At 48.9% G+C, this 13,831-nt stretch overlaps 1 protein-coding gene across 1 annotated transcript in view; it reads right to left on the bottom strand.

Annotated features, from left to right (window-relative positions):
• TBL1XR1 (TBL1X/Y related 1) overlaps positions 1 to 13,831 on the bottom strand; it is an 84,585-nt gene that overhangs the window by 20,323 nt on the left and 50,431 nt on the right. The window contains exons 9-11 of the mRNA XM_082252370.1: positions 6,728 to 6,849; positions 1,310 to 1,384; positions 76 to 203 (exon numbers count right to left, since the gene is read on the bottom strand). Of these exons, the coding sequence (XP_082108496.1) occupies positions 76 to 203; positions 1,310 to 1,384; positions 6,728 to 6,849 (325 nt within the window). The remainder of the gene's footprint in view (positions 1 to 75; positions 204 to 1,309; positions 1,385 to 6,727; positions 6,850 to 13,831) is intronic.

Below are 13,831 nucleotides of genomic sequence, written 5' to 3' on the forward strand. Positions count from 1 at the left end.
TGATGCTCAAAATTAAAAAACAAAACAACAACAAAAAAACACAAAAAAAAAAAAAAAAAAAAAAAAACAATTTACCTTGCTAACATTAGATTAGCATTCGGATTACTTGTTCCCGGTCCAGTGGGACTCCATTTGATGGTATATATCTCTTTGTTATGTGCTTGTAAGTCATGAACACAACTATCTTGCTTCATACTCCAGATCTGTATTCAGGTATTAAAAATAATAAATATTTAGACGTTGCACAGTACATATACATTTCTAAACACGTATACTAAGATTAAGATTTTGACAGATAACAAATGGTCGTTTTCTTCTCTTAAGGGTTTGTTTAACACATGCTTTTTTTTTGCACACAGCGCATATAAGGCAGCCCATTATTTTAATGGGCTGCCCTACGCACGTGGAACACGCAAAATTTGCACTCCCTTTCTTCTTTTATGCTGTCCACATGTTTTAATCATGGCTTGCAATTGCATTCTATGCTGTTCATGATCATACAGTCAGTTCTGCCTATGTGTGTCCCTGATTGGCTTACTCTGCAGCCGGCTCTGCCTCTGCAGGTTTCAGATTGGCCACCAATGAATTAAGACAGTGCAGCCGGCTCCACCTATGAGAGTCACCGTTTGGCTATTGATGCAATCGGCTCTGCCCTTGCATGTCCTGGATTGGCAAAATTGCTGACAGATTAAAGTCTTCCTTTTCTGAGGGACAGGTTAGCGTGATAGAGGCGGGGCCTCAGAAACCTGATGCGGACTGTCCCCACTCTGCCTGTCTGTACCTCAAACTCCTGTCAGTGCCAGGTGAGAGAGCTCAGGACGCCGCCGACTTTTCTCCTCCACGTGGCGGGTCCTTGCTTGTGCCTTGCAGCTGCCCTCCAGTTCATTGAGACTGCTGCCTATCGTTTGAGCACACCACAGCACACCAGCAGCTTAAAATGTAAGTGGATTTGAATTGACCGATGCTATAAGGATGAATGGCACCCTTGCGTGCCTGCAGCAAGCAACATGTTTTCGTGCAGTGAAACGCGCAATTTTGCACACATTTTTGCACCTGGTGAAATCAAACCCTTATAAAGCTGTAGGATGCACTTTTTTGTAATTCTGTATTGCGAGATATTTGAAATCCAACTTCTTTTTTTGCATGTAATGCGATAGGTGGTTAGATTACACATTTTTGTGCCATCAGCACTGGGAGCGCCCTACACACACTTTTTTGGTAAACATTGTAGATGTGGTAAAACACAGTAAATGATTTTTATTGGAATGGTATAATAACTGCTAATTTTCTGGGTTTAGTTTAACTGTACCTTTAAGGTCATGTCATCAGAACAGGATGCAAGAAGATTACCAGTGGGATCCCACTTTATTGCATTCACTTCATTCTATAAACAGAAACAATGACACATTAGAATGTACAGGTACATCCAGAGCATTATCATAAATTAATATTCTAAGTCAAAGTAGGGATGCTGGTATTGTAATGCATCTTCAACTTATAAATTAGGTATTTTCAATCAAAAGTTAAAATTTCATTTTGTTAGATTCCAATTCCCTATATCACAACACTATGGTCAAAAATGTTCTTTCTTGGCATCACAATGTATGCCAAAAGGCAAGAACCAGTGAGCAGTCACACTATACAGCTGTTTGTACAAGAACCACGTATTGTTAGGGGACAGCTAAACCTTTCATACAAGATGTTCTTTAACCAATTAAGGACCAAGCCTATTTCTGACATGTTTACAAGTTAAAATCAGTATTTTTAGCTAGAAAATTACTTAGAACCCCCAAACATTATATTATATATTTTAGCAAAGACTCTGGAGAATAAAATGGCAGTCATTACAATATTGTTTGTCACGTGGTATTTGCGTAGCGGTCTTTCAAACGCATCTGGAAATGGTTGCAGAAGAAGCGTACAACCCTTTGTGAGGTCTGCCCATGAGCACACATAGTCTTGACTTCCTTCAAGACTATGCAGCTGCCAGGTACACCCTTATTACCAGACCACATCCAAGACATGCAAGGCAATTTCCTTCAGAGGTTTAGGCCTGGGACACAGGGAAGGCAACACAATGTCTTCATTCAAATGACAGAGACCACCTTAGGAAGGAATGATGGACAGAGGAAGAGCACCACCTTATCCTTGTGAATCACCATTAGGTGAATGACATGAGGTGATAGCCACCAAGGGCGGTCACATTTTGGGGCAGCGTAAGCAGGGAAAACTCCTGAGAAGCTTCAGTAGAGCTGAAAGCAACACATTAAGATTCCAGGGCGGCAACAGAGCCCACAATGAAGGAACCAAATGTCGGACACCTTGAAGAAAAGGTACGCACCAGGGAGTGTGGGGCCAAAGGTCGTTGGAAAAAGACAGCCAAAACCAGATACTTTCCCCCCTGATGGTACTCAAGGCCAATTTCTCTTCAACCCCCCCCCCCCCTGAAGGAAGGTGAAGATCCAATCCACCGAGAAGGAGCGAGGATGAACCCCAAGAGACAAGAGACTCACACCACTCAATGTACATCTTCCAGGTACGATGGTAGATCTCCCAAGAGGCCAATTTCCATGCTTTTAACAGAGTAGGAATCACTGATTCAAACCTCCATCCTTTAGCACCTGGCTTTCAACAGCCAAGCTGGTAAAGCCAGCCACTGTAAAGCAGGATAGAAGATTGGTCCTTGGGACAGCAGATCCTCCCTGAGAGGAAGTCCCCAAGTAGCATCGGTGACCAGCCGTACCAAGCCGGTATACCAAGACCGGGGAGGCCAGTCTGGAGCCACTAGAATGACCGGAATCCCTTCTGCCCGAATCCTGCACAGGAGTCGTGGCAGAAGTTTGAGAAGGCTGGAACAAATCAGTCAGCCCACCTTAGAATGCTGGCTACTTAACGAGCCACCAGGACACTTCTTGTGCTGCCTTGGTGATTTACATAGACCACGGCTGCAGGGTTGCCAGAATGAATTTGTACCGGACACCCCTGAAGATGATTGTCCAATGAGCCAGACAGACAGACAAAGTCTGATCACTCTGAGTTCCAGTACACTAATCAGCAGTCTGGGCTCTGCCCAGACCCCCTGAGGACACCTCCCCACCTGGACAGACTAGCATCCATGGAGACAACTGTCCAGTACAGGGGGAGAATTTCCCTGTCGAAGTGCTGGATAGCGAAACCACATCTAGAGATTGTGGATCCTTAACCCATTTCACCAGAATCTCTTTAGCAGAGATCTTGTCTGGAAACTGGGTAAACAGACCGCCTCAAGGGTGGACACCATCAGGCCAGGCCCAGGACGGGCATGCAAGCACCGAGGGATAACCGTCTGCTGAACAATAGAAGCTGAATTGCCTCCTGCAATGTCTGGAGTTTTTCCCAAGGAATAAACACTCTGGCAGAGGCTGAGTCCAGAGTTAGACTCCGATAGTCCAGGTTTTGTGGACAAAACCAAAGCAGACTCCTGAATGTTCAGGATCCAACCAAACTTCCTCAGAGTTCGCAGAGCAATCTCCAGTAGTCCATTAGCGCAGTCGGAGACTCCACTCGCAGAAAATGATCGTCCAGGTACCCCAGTACCGTAATCCCCTGCTGACTTCTGTGAAGACCTGAGGTGAGACCAAAGATCAATGCCACAAACTGATAATGCTCCTCGACCAGGGCAAAACGGAGAAAGCGCTGGCGACCAGCACATATTAGAATGTGCAGGTAGGCATCCTTGATGTCGACAGAAGCGAGAAGAAATCCCCACTACCATGTGAATGGCCTGCATGCGGAACTTGTGTACTTGCACAAAGCAGCTTAGCATCTTGAGGGTACAGAATTGGTTGTACCTCGCCTTCCTTCCTGGGGACTGTAAAGAGGTTGAAGTAAAAAACCCTGAATATGTTCCGAAGTTGGGACCGGAACAATCGCCCCTTGAAGTAACAGAGAAGACATCCCCTCACCCTAAATACGTGTGAGGGCGCCACTTCATGCAGAGGCAGCCTTGTACACAGGTCTGGAAGATCCCGCACGTGGCTTTCCAGTCCAGGTCCTCTTGGAACCACTGGTGGAGGCCCTGACGTTTGATCCCTTGTCTTGAGACCCTGAGAGACGAAGAGGCCACTTAGGAGACAAGGTGAATGGCCCACGTCTATGACGGGGCTCCTTGCCCTTGGAAGCCTGCAGAAGAGTACTCTTCCCCCCATGAGACCCTTAACGACGTCATTCAAAGAAGCTCCAAACAGGCGATCCCCTACAAGAGGGAGATCAGAAAAGGCCTTCTTAGAAGTCTAGTCAGCAGACCAGCATTTCAGCAAGACAATACGCCAAAGGACCACCGCTGATACAGACAGCCTAGAAATCGAAGCAGCTGAATCCAAAGAGGCATCACAGAAACTGTAGCACCTGGGCCAAACCCTTCCGCCAGCTCTGCAAAGACAGGGGGAAGCCTCCAGGTCCCAGCGTACAAGCTTAGCCCACTTGGTCAGAGTTTGCGACACCAGGGCAAAAGTAATTACTGGCCTAATTGCCAAACCAGCCACAGTGCACATATGGCGGGCCAGAGCATCCCCCCTCTAATTAGCTGGATCTGTAAAGGTCGGGGACCCTCACCTGGGATAACTCAATTTGACCTAGGAACCGGTGAATCTACTGCAGGTGGGACCGTCCACCTTTAACACAGTAAATCCTCGTAAGGATACCGCAAGCAAAAAATGCTTAGCAACCACTGCGTTTTGGACAACCCCACTGTTTTGTGACAATGTTGTCAAGGTAAGCGGAAAAAGGAACACCCTCGCCGCTTTGGAGGGCCTGTGGGTGCCAAAAGGAACCGGTGCCTCTGACGTGGCATCAGCTGCAACCTTTTAAAGTTTTGCAAACTGACACAAACAGTACATCCACCAGCGCCCTATTTAAGTGCGGCTAGAGGAGCAGAGGGAATCATCCTCTATCTGAGCACTGGGGGTGCGTGGACAGACCCAGTAGGATCACTATATATTCAGCTCACCCCGCAAATATAAACGGGGGAGGCCGCTGACTGTGATCCCGCAAAGGGGACGCCAGCCAAGGGTCCACAAACGGACCACCTATTGGATCCCCAGAACTCTCCCTCCTGATTGGCTGAGAAACAAAGTCAGTGAGCAAATGAGGAGAGAGAGAGGGCGGGCCGGAGTTGCGGCTTCATGTTTGAATGGACGCACGGCTCGGCTTGGGTGCCCCCATAGCAAGCTGCTTGCTGTGGGGGCACTCAGCAGGAGGGAGGGGCCAGGAGCGCTGAAGAGGGACCTGAGAAGAGGAGGATCTGGGCTGGTAAGTATAACGTTTGTTATTTTTATACATAAAAAAAAAAAAACACGAGACTTTAGTATCACTTTCAGCTTTAAAGGATAAGTTCACATAATTTGGATGTAACCTGCTCCAGATATGCCCCTCCCCCCATCCATTTCCTTGCGGCAGTGGGCGGGGGATCTTCGCCCACCGTTGTCACATTTTGGAGACGGTGCGGCTGTGCAGGGAACCACCCATATTGCTGCATCATTTCACAGTGATCTGTGAATATGAGAACTACACCACCATTGTGGCTGACTGCTTGTAGATCTCAATGGACTGTGAGGATGCTAGGGAGAATGCTCGTATTTCATTCACAAGCCCTGCAGCTTGTCTGCAGGATCCTAACATTGCACACGTGATCCACTGATCACAGGTGTAATGCTTTGCAGGCACCTGAGGGGGAAAAAAATGTAAAAAAAAAAAAAACTTTCTGAAAAAATACGCGTACTTCGTCTTTAAGTCATCCCAGGCTGGCCAATCCATATAAATATGGTCAAAGATGTTGAAACTGGCAACGGATCTTACAGATATTGCATTTCCGAAAGCAAGTATAGCAGACTTTATCTCTGCTTTAACTATATAGAGCATGGGAGTGCCCATCACCTGTACTTTTACTCTTTACTTCTTTACCAGCATTACAGGTGAACATTTGAAAGGGAATGTGTCCGAAAAAGAATTATAGCAGCTGCAGATAAACCCTTATTTTAAAGGTTTGAAACCTGGGCTTGTGATTTTTTAACTACTCAACGTGGCTATAAACCTCTGAAATGAAAAATAAACAAAGCAAATCCTTCTATAGTGTGTACATGCCTCTATCCAAAGTACCTTGCTTGATTTCTGTTCCCTCTTTTATTCTCCTGCTGTTTGCACAAGTCACTTCTGACAGTCTATGTTACAGTGATGGTGAACCTTGGCACCCCAGATGTTTTGGAACTATATTTCCCATGATGCTTAACTACACTGCTGAGTGCATGAGTATCATGGGAAATGTAGTTCCAAAACACCTGGGGTGCCAAGATTCGTCATCATGAGAACACCAGACGATGCCAGAGGGTGTGTTCGTACCCTCCACTCAGGTCCCTGCTTTAAGCTGTGCGTTGTCACATCAGGATCCCCCCCCCCCACCCCCGAAGCAATGAAATGCTGTCTAAATTCTGAACTTTGAATGGCTGTAGAGAAAAGAAGGTTGCAGATAAAACATCTACAACTTGCATAGGCGGATTGGTTTCATCACTGTATCACTTGAGGCTAGTCACTTAAGTAGGTGTATATATAAGGGCTCACCACCACTTTAAGCACTTTAAGGTGGAAGATGACAGACCCAGACGTGGCATTCTAAAATTGCCAGATTTCTTTTCTGTCTATTTTAGATAGTTTAACCAACAAATAAGTTGAAAACTGATGACATGGAACTTACTGTGTGTCCCTGGAATGTTTTTATTGGCCTGTCTTGTCCCAGTTTGCAGACATGAATGCACATATCTGTACTGCATGATGCAAATGTGTTGTTACTTTGCCAGTCCACATCCAACGCTGGTGCTGAAAGACAATGAAATAAAAAGTCTTATTTTAAACTGTTCATATGGAGTTTTTGCGTCATTGCTAATAAAACAGCTTATTGAATGTGGTCTCCGGGCTGCTCTACCTGTGCAATGCACCAGGAAAATTATTTTTTTTTGCCTTGGTCTAATCACTGTACCAGGAGTTGGAACTAAAGTGATAGCACAAGTTTTCTGGGTCCAGTGCCTGAACCGTTGCAATTCAACATATTAACCACAGAGAGTTGCTTGGTACAGTTGCCATTCAGAGAAGGTGTCAACTACATTTTGATTTGCATCTTACACAGAGATCAGTCAGATATGAGAGCAAGCTGGACCAATGACTATAAAAAATAAATATATTAAATAAAAAAAAAAAAAACTTGGAAAGGCAATGAATATGTATTAGAAGAACTTACAGAAACACCACCACCTGTCACTAAAAACACTGCATAATAAGGCATAGGTATGGTTTTCTATGCAGCAGCTTTTACTGACAATCTTATAAGTTGTTTTTCTAAAAGCTGCTGAAACACAACGAAGATGTATGAGGTAGGGTGGCGGAGTTGTTGCGGGCTGCCAGGAAGGCTTTTTTTTTTTTGCAGCAAGATTGCCACCTGCTTTTTTTTTTTTTTTAACAGAGTCCAAATGTTTATTTTCCAGTGTAGTAGGTATCAGTTATATAGTAAATTTCCAAAATGACGACACCTCAAAACTTGGACCAAATATAATAGTATCAAACCGAGTGTTACCTGGTCTTAGCCCTGCCCTGAACACATAAAAGAAAATAAAAAAAATAGGATTCTTGTACTTAAACCTTTGGGTTATACAGCTGCCTACAGGAGGCCTGGACACTGGAAAACAAAAAAAAAGGCCTGCCCAGGGTATAATCCCTCCTACTAGCAAGCCTCAGTTTTGTAGGAAAGCAGTACCAAGAGCATATTAAGCACAGAGGGGTTTGGACCTATTCCACAATGAATTTCAAAAAAAGGATAGTATAGTGATTTTTTTTTTTTAAAAACCTTCAAGAATTCCAAAAGCGGTGGGAAACACAGGAAACAACTGCAAACAAAACCAAGGGGGCAGAACTGAGGACTGCCTAGGGTTCCTAAAGAATCCTACATCTGAAAAGGTCATCAGAAGGGACAAAACATCTACCTGGTAAAACGTGTAAATGAGGACTTACTCTAAAATCAATTTCTATGATGTTCATTGATGGACACAGCTCCTGATGATCTTGAGCATTGGGTTATACTGCCCCTACAGGAGTAGGACACTAGGCAGAAAAATAACTCGACTACGCCTATGGGCAGTCCCAGGAGGTTTACTCCCCCTCACTGTTATAGGTACTCAGATTTGTTAAAAGCAGTGTCAGAAGTAATACAACTCCATAGAGCGGTGGGTGCTGTGTCCGTCAATGAACATCAGAGAAAACGGAATTTTTGTAAAATCTTACTGTAAAATTTCTTTCTCTGAGTCCTCAGACAGTCACCGCCCCTTCATAATCTTCACCAATGGGTAATTGACCTTTGCTCCGCAGGAGTAGCTAGGCAACAAGATTTGTTAATATCAAAGCTTTTAGCATATCACACCCCTAGGGGGCACGGTCCCCTCAGTCAATACCTCCCTGCTTCCAGCATTCTCAACTCAGTTTTGGTAGCATAGCAGTAGAGTACATAAACAAACCCCAAAAAGAGGGGCGGGGGCGGCGACTGTCAGAGGACTCAGAGAAAGGAATTTTACGGTAAGATTTTACAAAAATTCAGTTTTCTCGTACGTCCTCCGACAGTCGCCGCCCCTTCATAATCTTCACCAATGGGACGTCCCATAGCAGTGTAGACATGAGGGGTGGGGAAAAAATGCAGCCGCGCATAAAGCAACGCAGTACCCACATCAGAGAAAGGAACCTTACCAAGGTAAGAGAACCAACCTGGCAACAGGAAAACGTGCTCAACAGGAGCAACAACCCAGGAAGAACAAGTAACCCAGGGGTAAAAACACCCCAACAGCCAAGGGCCCAAACAAGGGACCCTAAGGCACTGCCGCACTAAGAACTTTACGGCCAAAGGAAGCATCTGCCGATGCCTGAACATCCACTTTGTAAAATTTGGAGAAGGTGTGAACGGACGACCAAGTCGCCGCCTTACACACCTGGGCCACAGAAGCCTGATGACGATAGGCCCAAGACGTACTCAGAGATCTGGTAGAGTGCGCCTTTACAGGGAAAGGAGGAACGTTCCCCTCAAAGCATAGGTTTGTACAATTGTCTGTCTGATCCATTTGGCGATGGTAGCAGCCGACGCCGCCAAGCCCTTCCGAGGTCCCTCTGGAAGGACGAATAGGGAATCCGACTTGCGAAAGGACTTAGTCGATGACAGGTAAACCCTGATCGCCCGAACAACATCCAAGGCATGCAAAGCCACCTCCTTCGGATGCTTAGGCTTCTCGCAAAGCGAAGGCAAGACAATGTCCTCATTCAGGTGAAACTCCGAGATCCTTTTCGGAAGAAAAGATGGGTTAGGTCGCAAGACCACCTTATCCATGTGAATCACCAGGTAGGGAGAGCTGCAGGACAAAGCCGCCAGCTCAGACACCCTGCGAGCCTAAGTGATCGCCACCAAAAAGACAACCTTTTTGGACAACAGAGACAACGAGATCTCCCTGATCTTTTCAAAGGGAGCCTGTTGTAACACGGACAGAACACAGGGCGTTGAAAAAGAACGGCCAGCGCAGAAATCTGACCCTTAATTGTGGCCAGCGCCAAACGCTAGTCCACTCCAATTTGAAGGAAAGCCAACACTCTCGACACCGAGTAGGAGCGAGGGGAATACCCCCTGGACTCACACCAGGCAAAGTACGCTTTCCAAGTACGGTAGTAAATTTTTCCCGAAGAGGCTTTTCTAGCCTTGATCAAAGTGGGAATGACCTAAGGGGAGAGACCCCTATCCTTCAGGACCTGGTTTTCAACAGCCAGGCCGTTAAAGCCAGCGACTGTAAAGCAGGATGGAATATCGGCCCTTGAGACAGAAGGTCTTCCCGAAGCGGCAGGCGCCACGGAGCGTCGACTGCCAGATTTACGAGGTCCACGTACCAAGACCGGCGAGGCCAGTCCGGTACCACCAGAATCACTGTGTGCGGTTCCGAGACCAATCTGCGAAGCAGCCTGGACAGCAGCTGAATCGGTGGAAAGGCATACATCAGACGATACTGATGCCAGGGCGCCACTAACGCGTCTGAGGCGTCTGCCTGAGGATCACGCGTCCTTGCCACGAACCTCTCCACCTTGTTGTTCAGACGAGACGCGAACAGGTCCACATCCGGAAGACCCCACTTCGCGCACAACATCTGGAAGACATCCGGGTGAAGGGACCACTCCCCCTGGTCCAGGGTCTGGCGACTCAGATAGTCCGCCTGCCAGTTCTCCACCCCCAGAATGTGCACAGCTGTTATCGCTGGGACGTGTGTCTCGGCCCACGACAGAATGCCGTTTACTTCCCGAGCAGCACGGGCACTCCTGGTGCCCCTTGATGGTTGATGTAGGCCACCGCTGTGGCATTGTCCGTCTGAACCCGAACCGGACGGCCCTGAAGCCGTTCCGACCAGTGCAGAAGGCAAAGTTTTATCGCTCGCAATTCCATAATGTTGATCGGAAGGGAGGATTCCTCCTCCAACCAAGTTCCCTGGGCGGACAGAACGCCCAGACCACCACCCCAGCCCGACAGGCTGGCATCCGTGGTGATCACCGTCCACGACAAAGGACGAAAGGACTTGCCCCCCGACACCGCCAGGGACTGGAGCCACCACAAAAGACCCCTTCGGGTGTGGCGGCTCAACGAAAGCTGCCGATCCAGAGATTGCGGACGCCCGTCCCACTTGGCCAGGATCTCCGCCTGAAGACCCCGCGTGTGAAACTGGGCGAAGGGAATCGCCTCGAAAGCCGAGACCATTAGACCTAGACATCTCATACATGTCCGGAGGGACGAGCACTGAGTGTCCCTGAGGGACCTGACCTCGTCCTGAAGTGTCCGGAGCTTGTCTTCCGGCAGGAAGACCTTCGCTTGAGCAAGAGTCCAGGATCATCCCCAGGTAGGGAAGACGAACCGATGGACACAACGTTGATTTTGGAAAAGTTATCGTCCAACCAAACTCCTGCAGAGTCTGCATCGTGGTGGACAGGTCGTTCACCAGGCCCTGACTGGTCGCAGACCAAAGCAAGATATCGTCCAGATATCCCAAGACAGACGCCCTGGGCTCTCAAAGCCAGGACCGGCGCAAGCACCTTGGTGAAAACCCGCGGAGCCGAAGCGAGACCGAAGGGTAATGCCACGAATTGGTAATGATCCTCCGCAATGGCGAATCGAAGGTACCTCTGGTGACCCTCGAAAATGGGGATGTGAAGGTACGCATCCTTCAGATCGATGGAGGCCATGAATTCCCCCGGAACCAGGGCAGCCACCACTGAGCGCAGGGATTCCATGCGGAACTTGCGAACCCGCACAAAGCGGTTCAGAGCTTTCAAGTCCAGAATCGGACGTACCTTGCCCTCCTTTTCTGGGCACAGTGAACAGATTGGAGTAGAACCCCCGAAATCTGTCCCGATGAGGCACCGGAACCACCACTCCCTGGGCCCGCAGGTCCTGCACCGCCAGGTGCAGATCCTGCAAACGCTCCGGAGACAGCTGAAGATTCGAGGGAAAAAATCTGCTCGCCGGCCGAGAGAGAAACTCGATCTTGTATCCAGATCGAACGATTTCCTGAACCCACCTGTCCCGAATGCGGGCCAGCCAGGGTTGAAGAAAACCGAGCAAACGTCCCCCCACCCCAGAACCGGGTGAGGGCGCCCCTTCAGGCCGAACTGGTATGGGCAGCGGACCCGGCCTGGCCGGACTTCTGCTTACCTGCCCACGGCTTCTTCTGGGAGCCTTGGCCCTTGAAGGGCTTGCCCTTGTATTGCGACCGAAAGGCACGAAAGGACCCCTGAGAGGGCCTAAACGAGGTATTCTTCTTACCGCGAACAAACTTATTCATGTGAGTGTGGGGTAAGAGAGTGCTCTTACCCCCGGAAATTCCCTTTATCAGAGTATCCAAAGACTCGCCAAAAAAGGCGAGATCCCGCGTAGGGAAGATTAGCTAGAGTCTTGCGAGAGGATCGGTCAACCGACCAACATTTCAGCCATATTAGGCGACGGTACCACACCGCTACACTGGAGAGGCGTGCAGCCAAAGGGACTAAACCCAAGTCCGCATCGCACAAATACATGACACCCTGATGAATTTGATCTACCATAGCCAATGTTGTCGGCGGAGCAGAGTCAGCCACCAGGGTGCGCCTGAGCACCTGCGTCCAATCCGCAATAGCTTGGGCTGCCATAATGGAAGCAAAAATAGGCTTCAGCATAGAACCAGCAACCGTATAAGCATGACGGGCCAGAGACTCCAACCTCCTGTCCGTAGGGTCCCGGAACACCGGGGTATCCTCAGCAGGAATCGCAGTGGATTTAATCAAAACTGCCACCGCGTGATCCACCTGAGGCGGCACACACCAACGCTCATCAGTGGTGGGTGTAAAAGGATAACGCAGCTTGAACTTACTTGGCACAGTAAAGGGCTTCTTTAAATTGCGCCATTGCTTATCAACAGCGTGCTGAAATTCCGCAGGGCAGGGAAAAACCTGCGCTGATTTGCGTTTCCTTTTTGTCCCATAAGAGGACATCAAAGCAGGAGGACATGGTTCATCCTGCAGATGCAGTGTTTCCTTGATAGAAGTAATCAACTCATCCATGAGTGCACGCTCTTCAGGCGAGCCAGGGGGAGAAGTATCAACTCCTACCTCAGCCTCCCCCTCAGACCCCACAAGGTCCAGAGATGAACGAGACCCTGAGAAGGGCACTCCAGCCATAGCAGCCCCATCGCCCTCTGAATCACAGGAAATAGATAACCTTGGCCGTTTTGCGGATCGATCAGCCATTAGCATCTGCACCTGAGAAGCCAAGATCGCTACAACAGCAGCTTGATCAGCCCCCTCGGGGGAAGCAGCAGCCCCTTGGCCCCCCACCAGGGTGGGAGGAAACTTGCAATCCTGAGAATCCATGCCCCAGTATCAACTGAAATAAAGGACTGCCCCTTTAAGACCGCGGCGAGCGCAGCCCACCGCACACTACTGTATGTACCGACCCCCGCAGGGATAAGGAGACCTGAGCAAGGAAATACAGGATAAGGAAGGTAAAAACCTGGAGAGAGCACACAGCTGCTGCCACCGATCGCTGTTCCAGTGAAAAAGGAAGTGATGCAATGACTGACCGACCTATATAGCCTCTGGAGGCTTCACAAACATGGCCGCTCGGCTGAGGAATTAAGGCAGCAAGAAAATGGCGCCGACGTGCTTGCATGATCGACCGCCGCTAAAATGGCGGCGTTTGGCGCCAAAACACACCGCTGTATTAAACAGGGCCGGTTACCACAGTTTTATCCGAAACAATGGCGGGCCGCATCAGCGGCCGCCGCACAGCATGCCTGAGCCCAGTCTGCCCATACAGTACACATAGAGTGGGAGAGCCCCCCTCCCCCCGCAGCACACAGAAAGGCAGCTATTCCACACAGGAATCTGACAGGGAGCTCACTCACACAGACATGTGGGTCACACAGTCACAGACTGACACCCAAACAGACAGGTCCCCACATAGAAATTTACTTACCATTCTGAATGGCGTGGGGAACCTTCTCCAGCGACCAAACCGCTGCACTGAGGACAGGGAGTGTCGCAGCCAGGACACAGTGGATTGCGGTGCGAAACCGCAAATGGCGTCCGGTGAGGTAGCCACCTCACAGGCAGCATCCCTGCAGCGAACAGGGATGGGTCGTTCAATGTGCCAGGGAAAACCTGAGCTGAACGCTCGATGGCAGGCTGGGGAAACCCCTGGCCCTAAGCCCTGGGATCCAGGGTGGCCAGTCCGAGACCCAGCTCCGCATGATCTATCTTCATC

The sequence above is a fragment of the Pelophylax lessonae genome, assembly GCF_965119305.1.
Source record: "Pelophylax lessonae genome assembly, chromosome: 3".
NCBI lineage: Eukaryota > Metazoa > Chordata > Amphibia > Anura > Ranidae > Pelophylax > Pelophylax lessonae.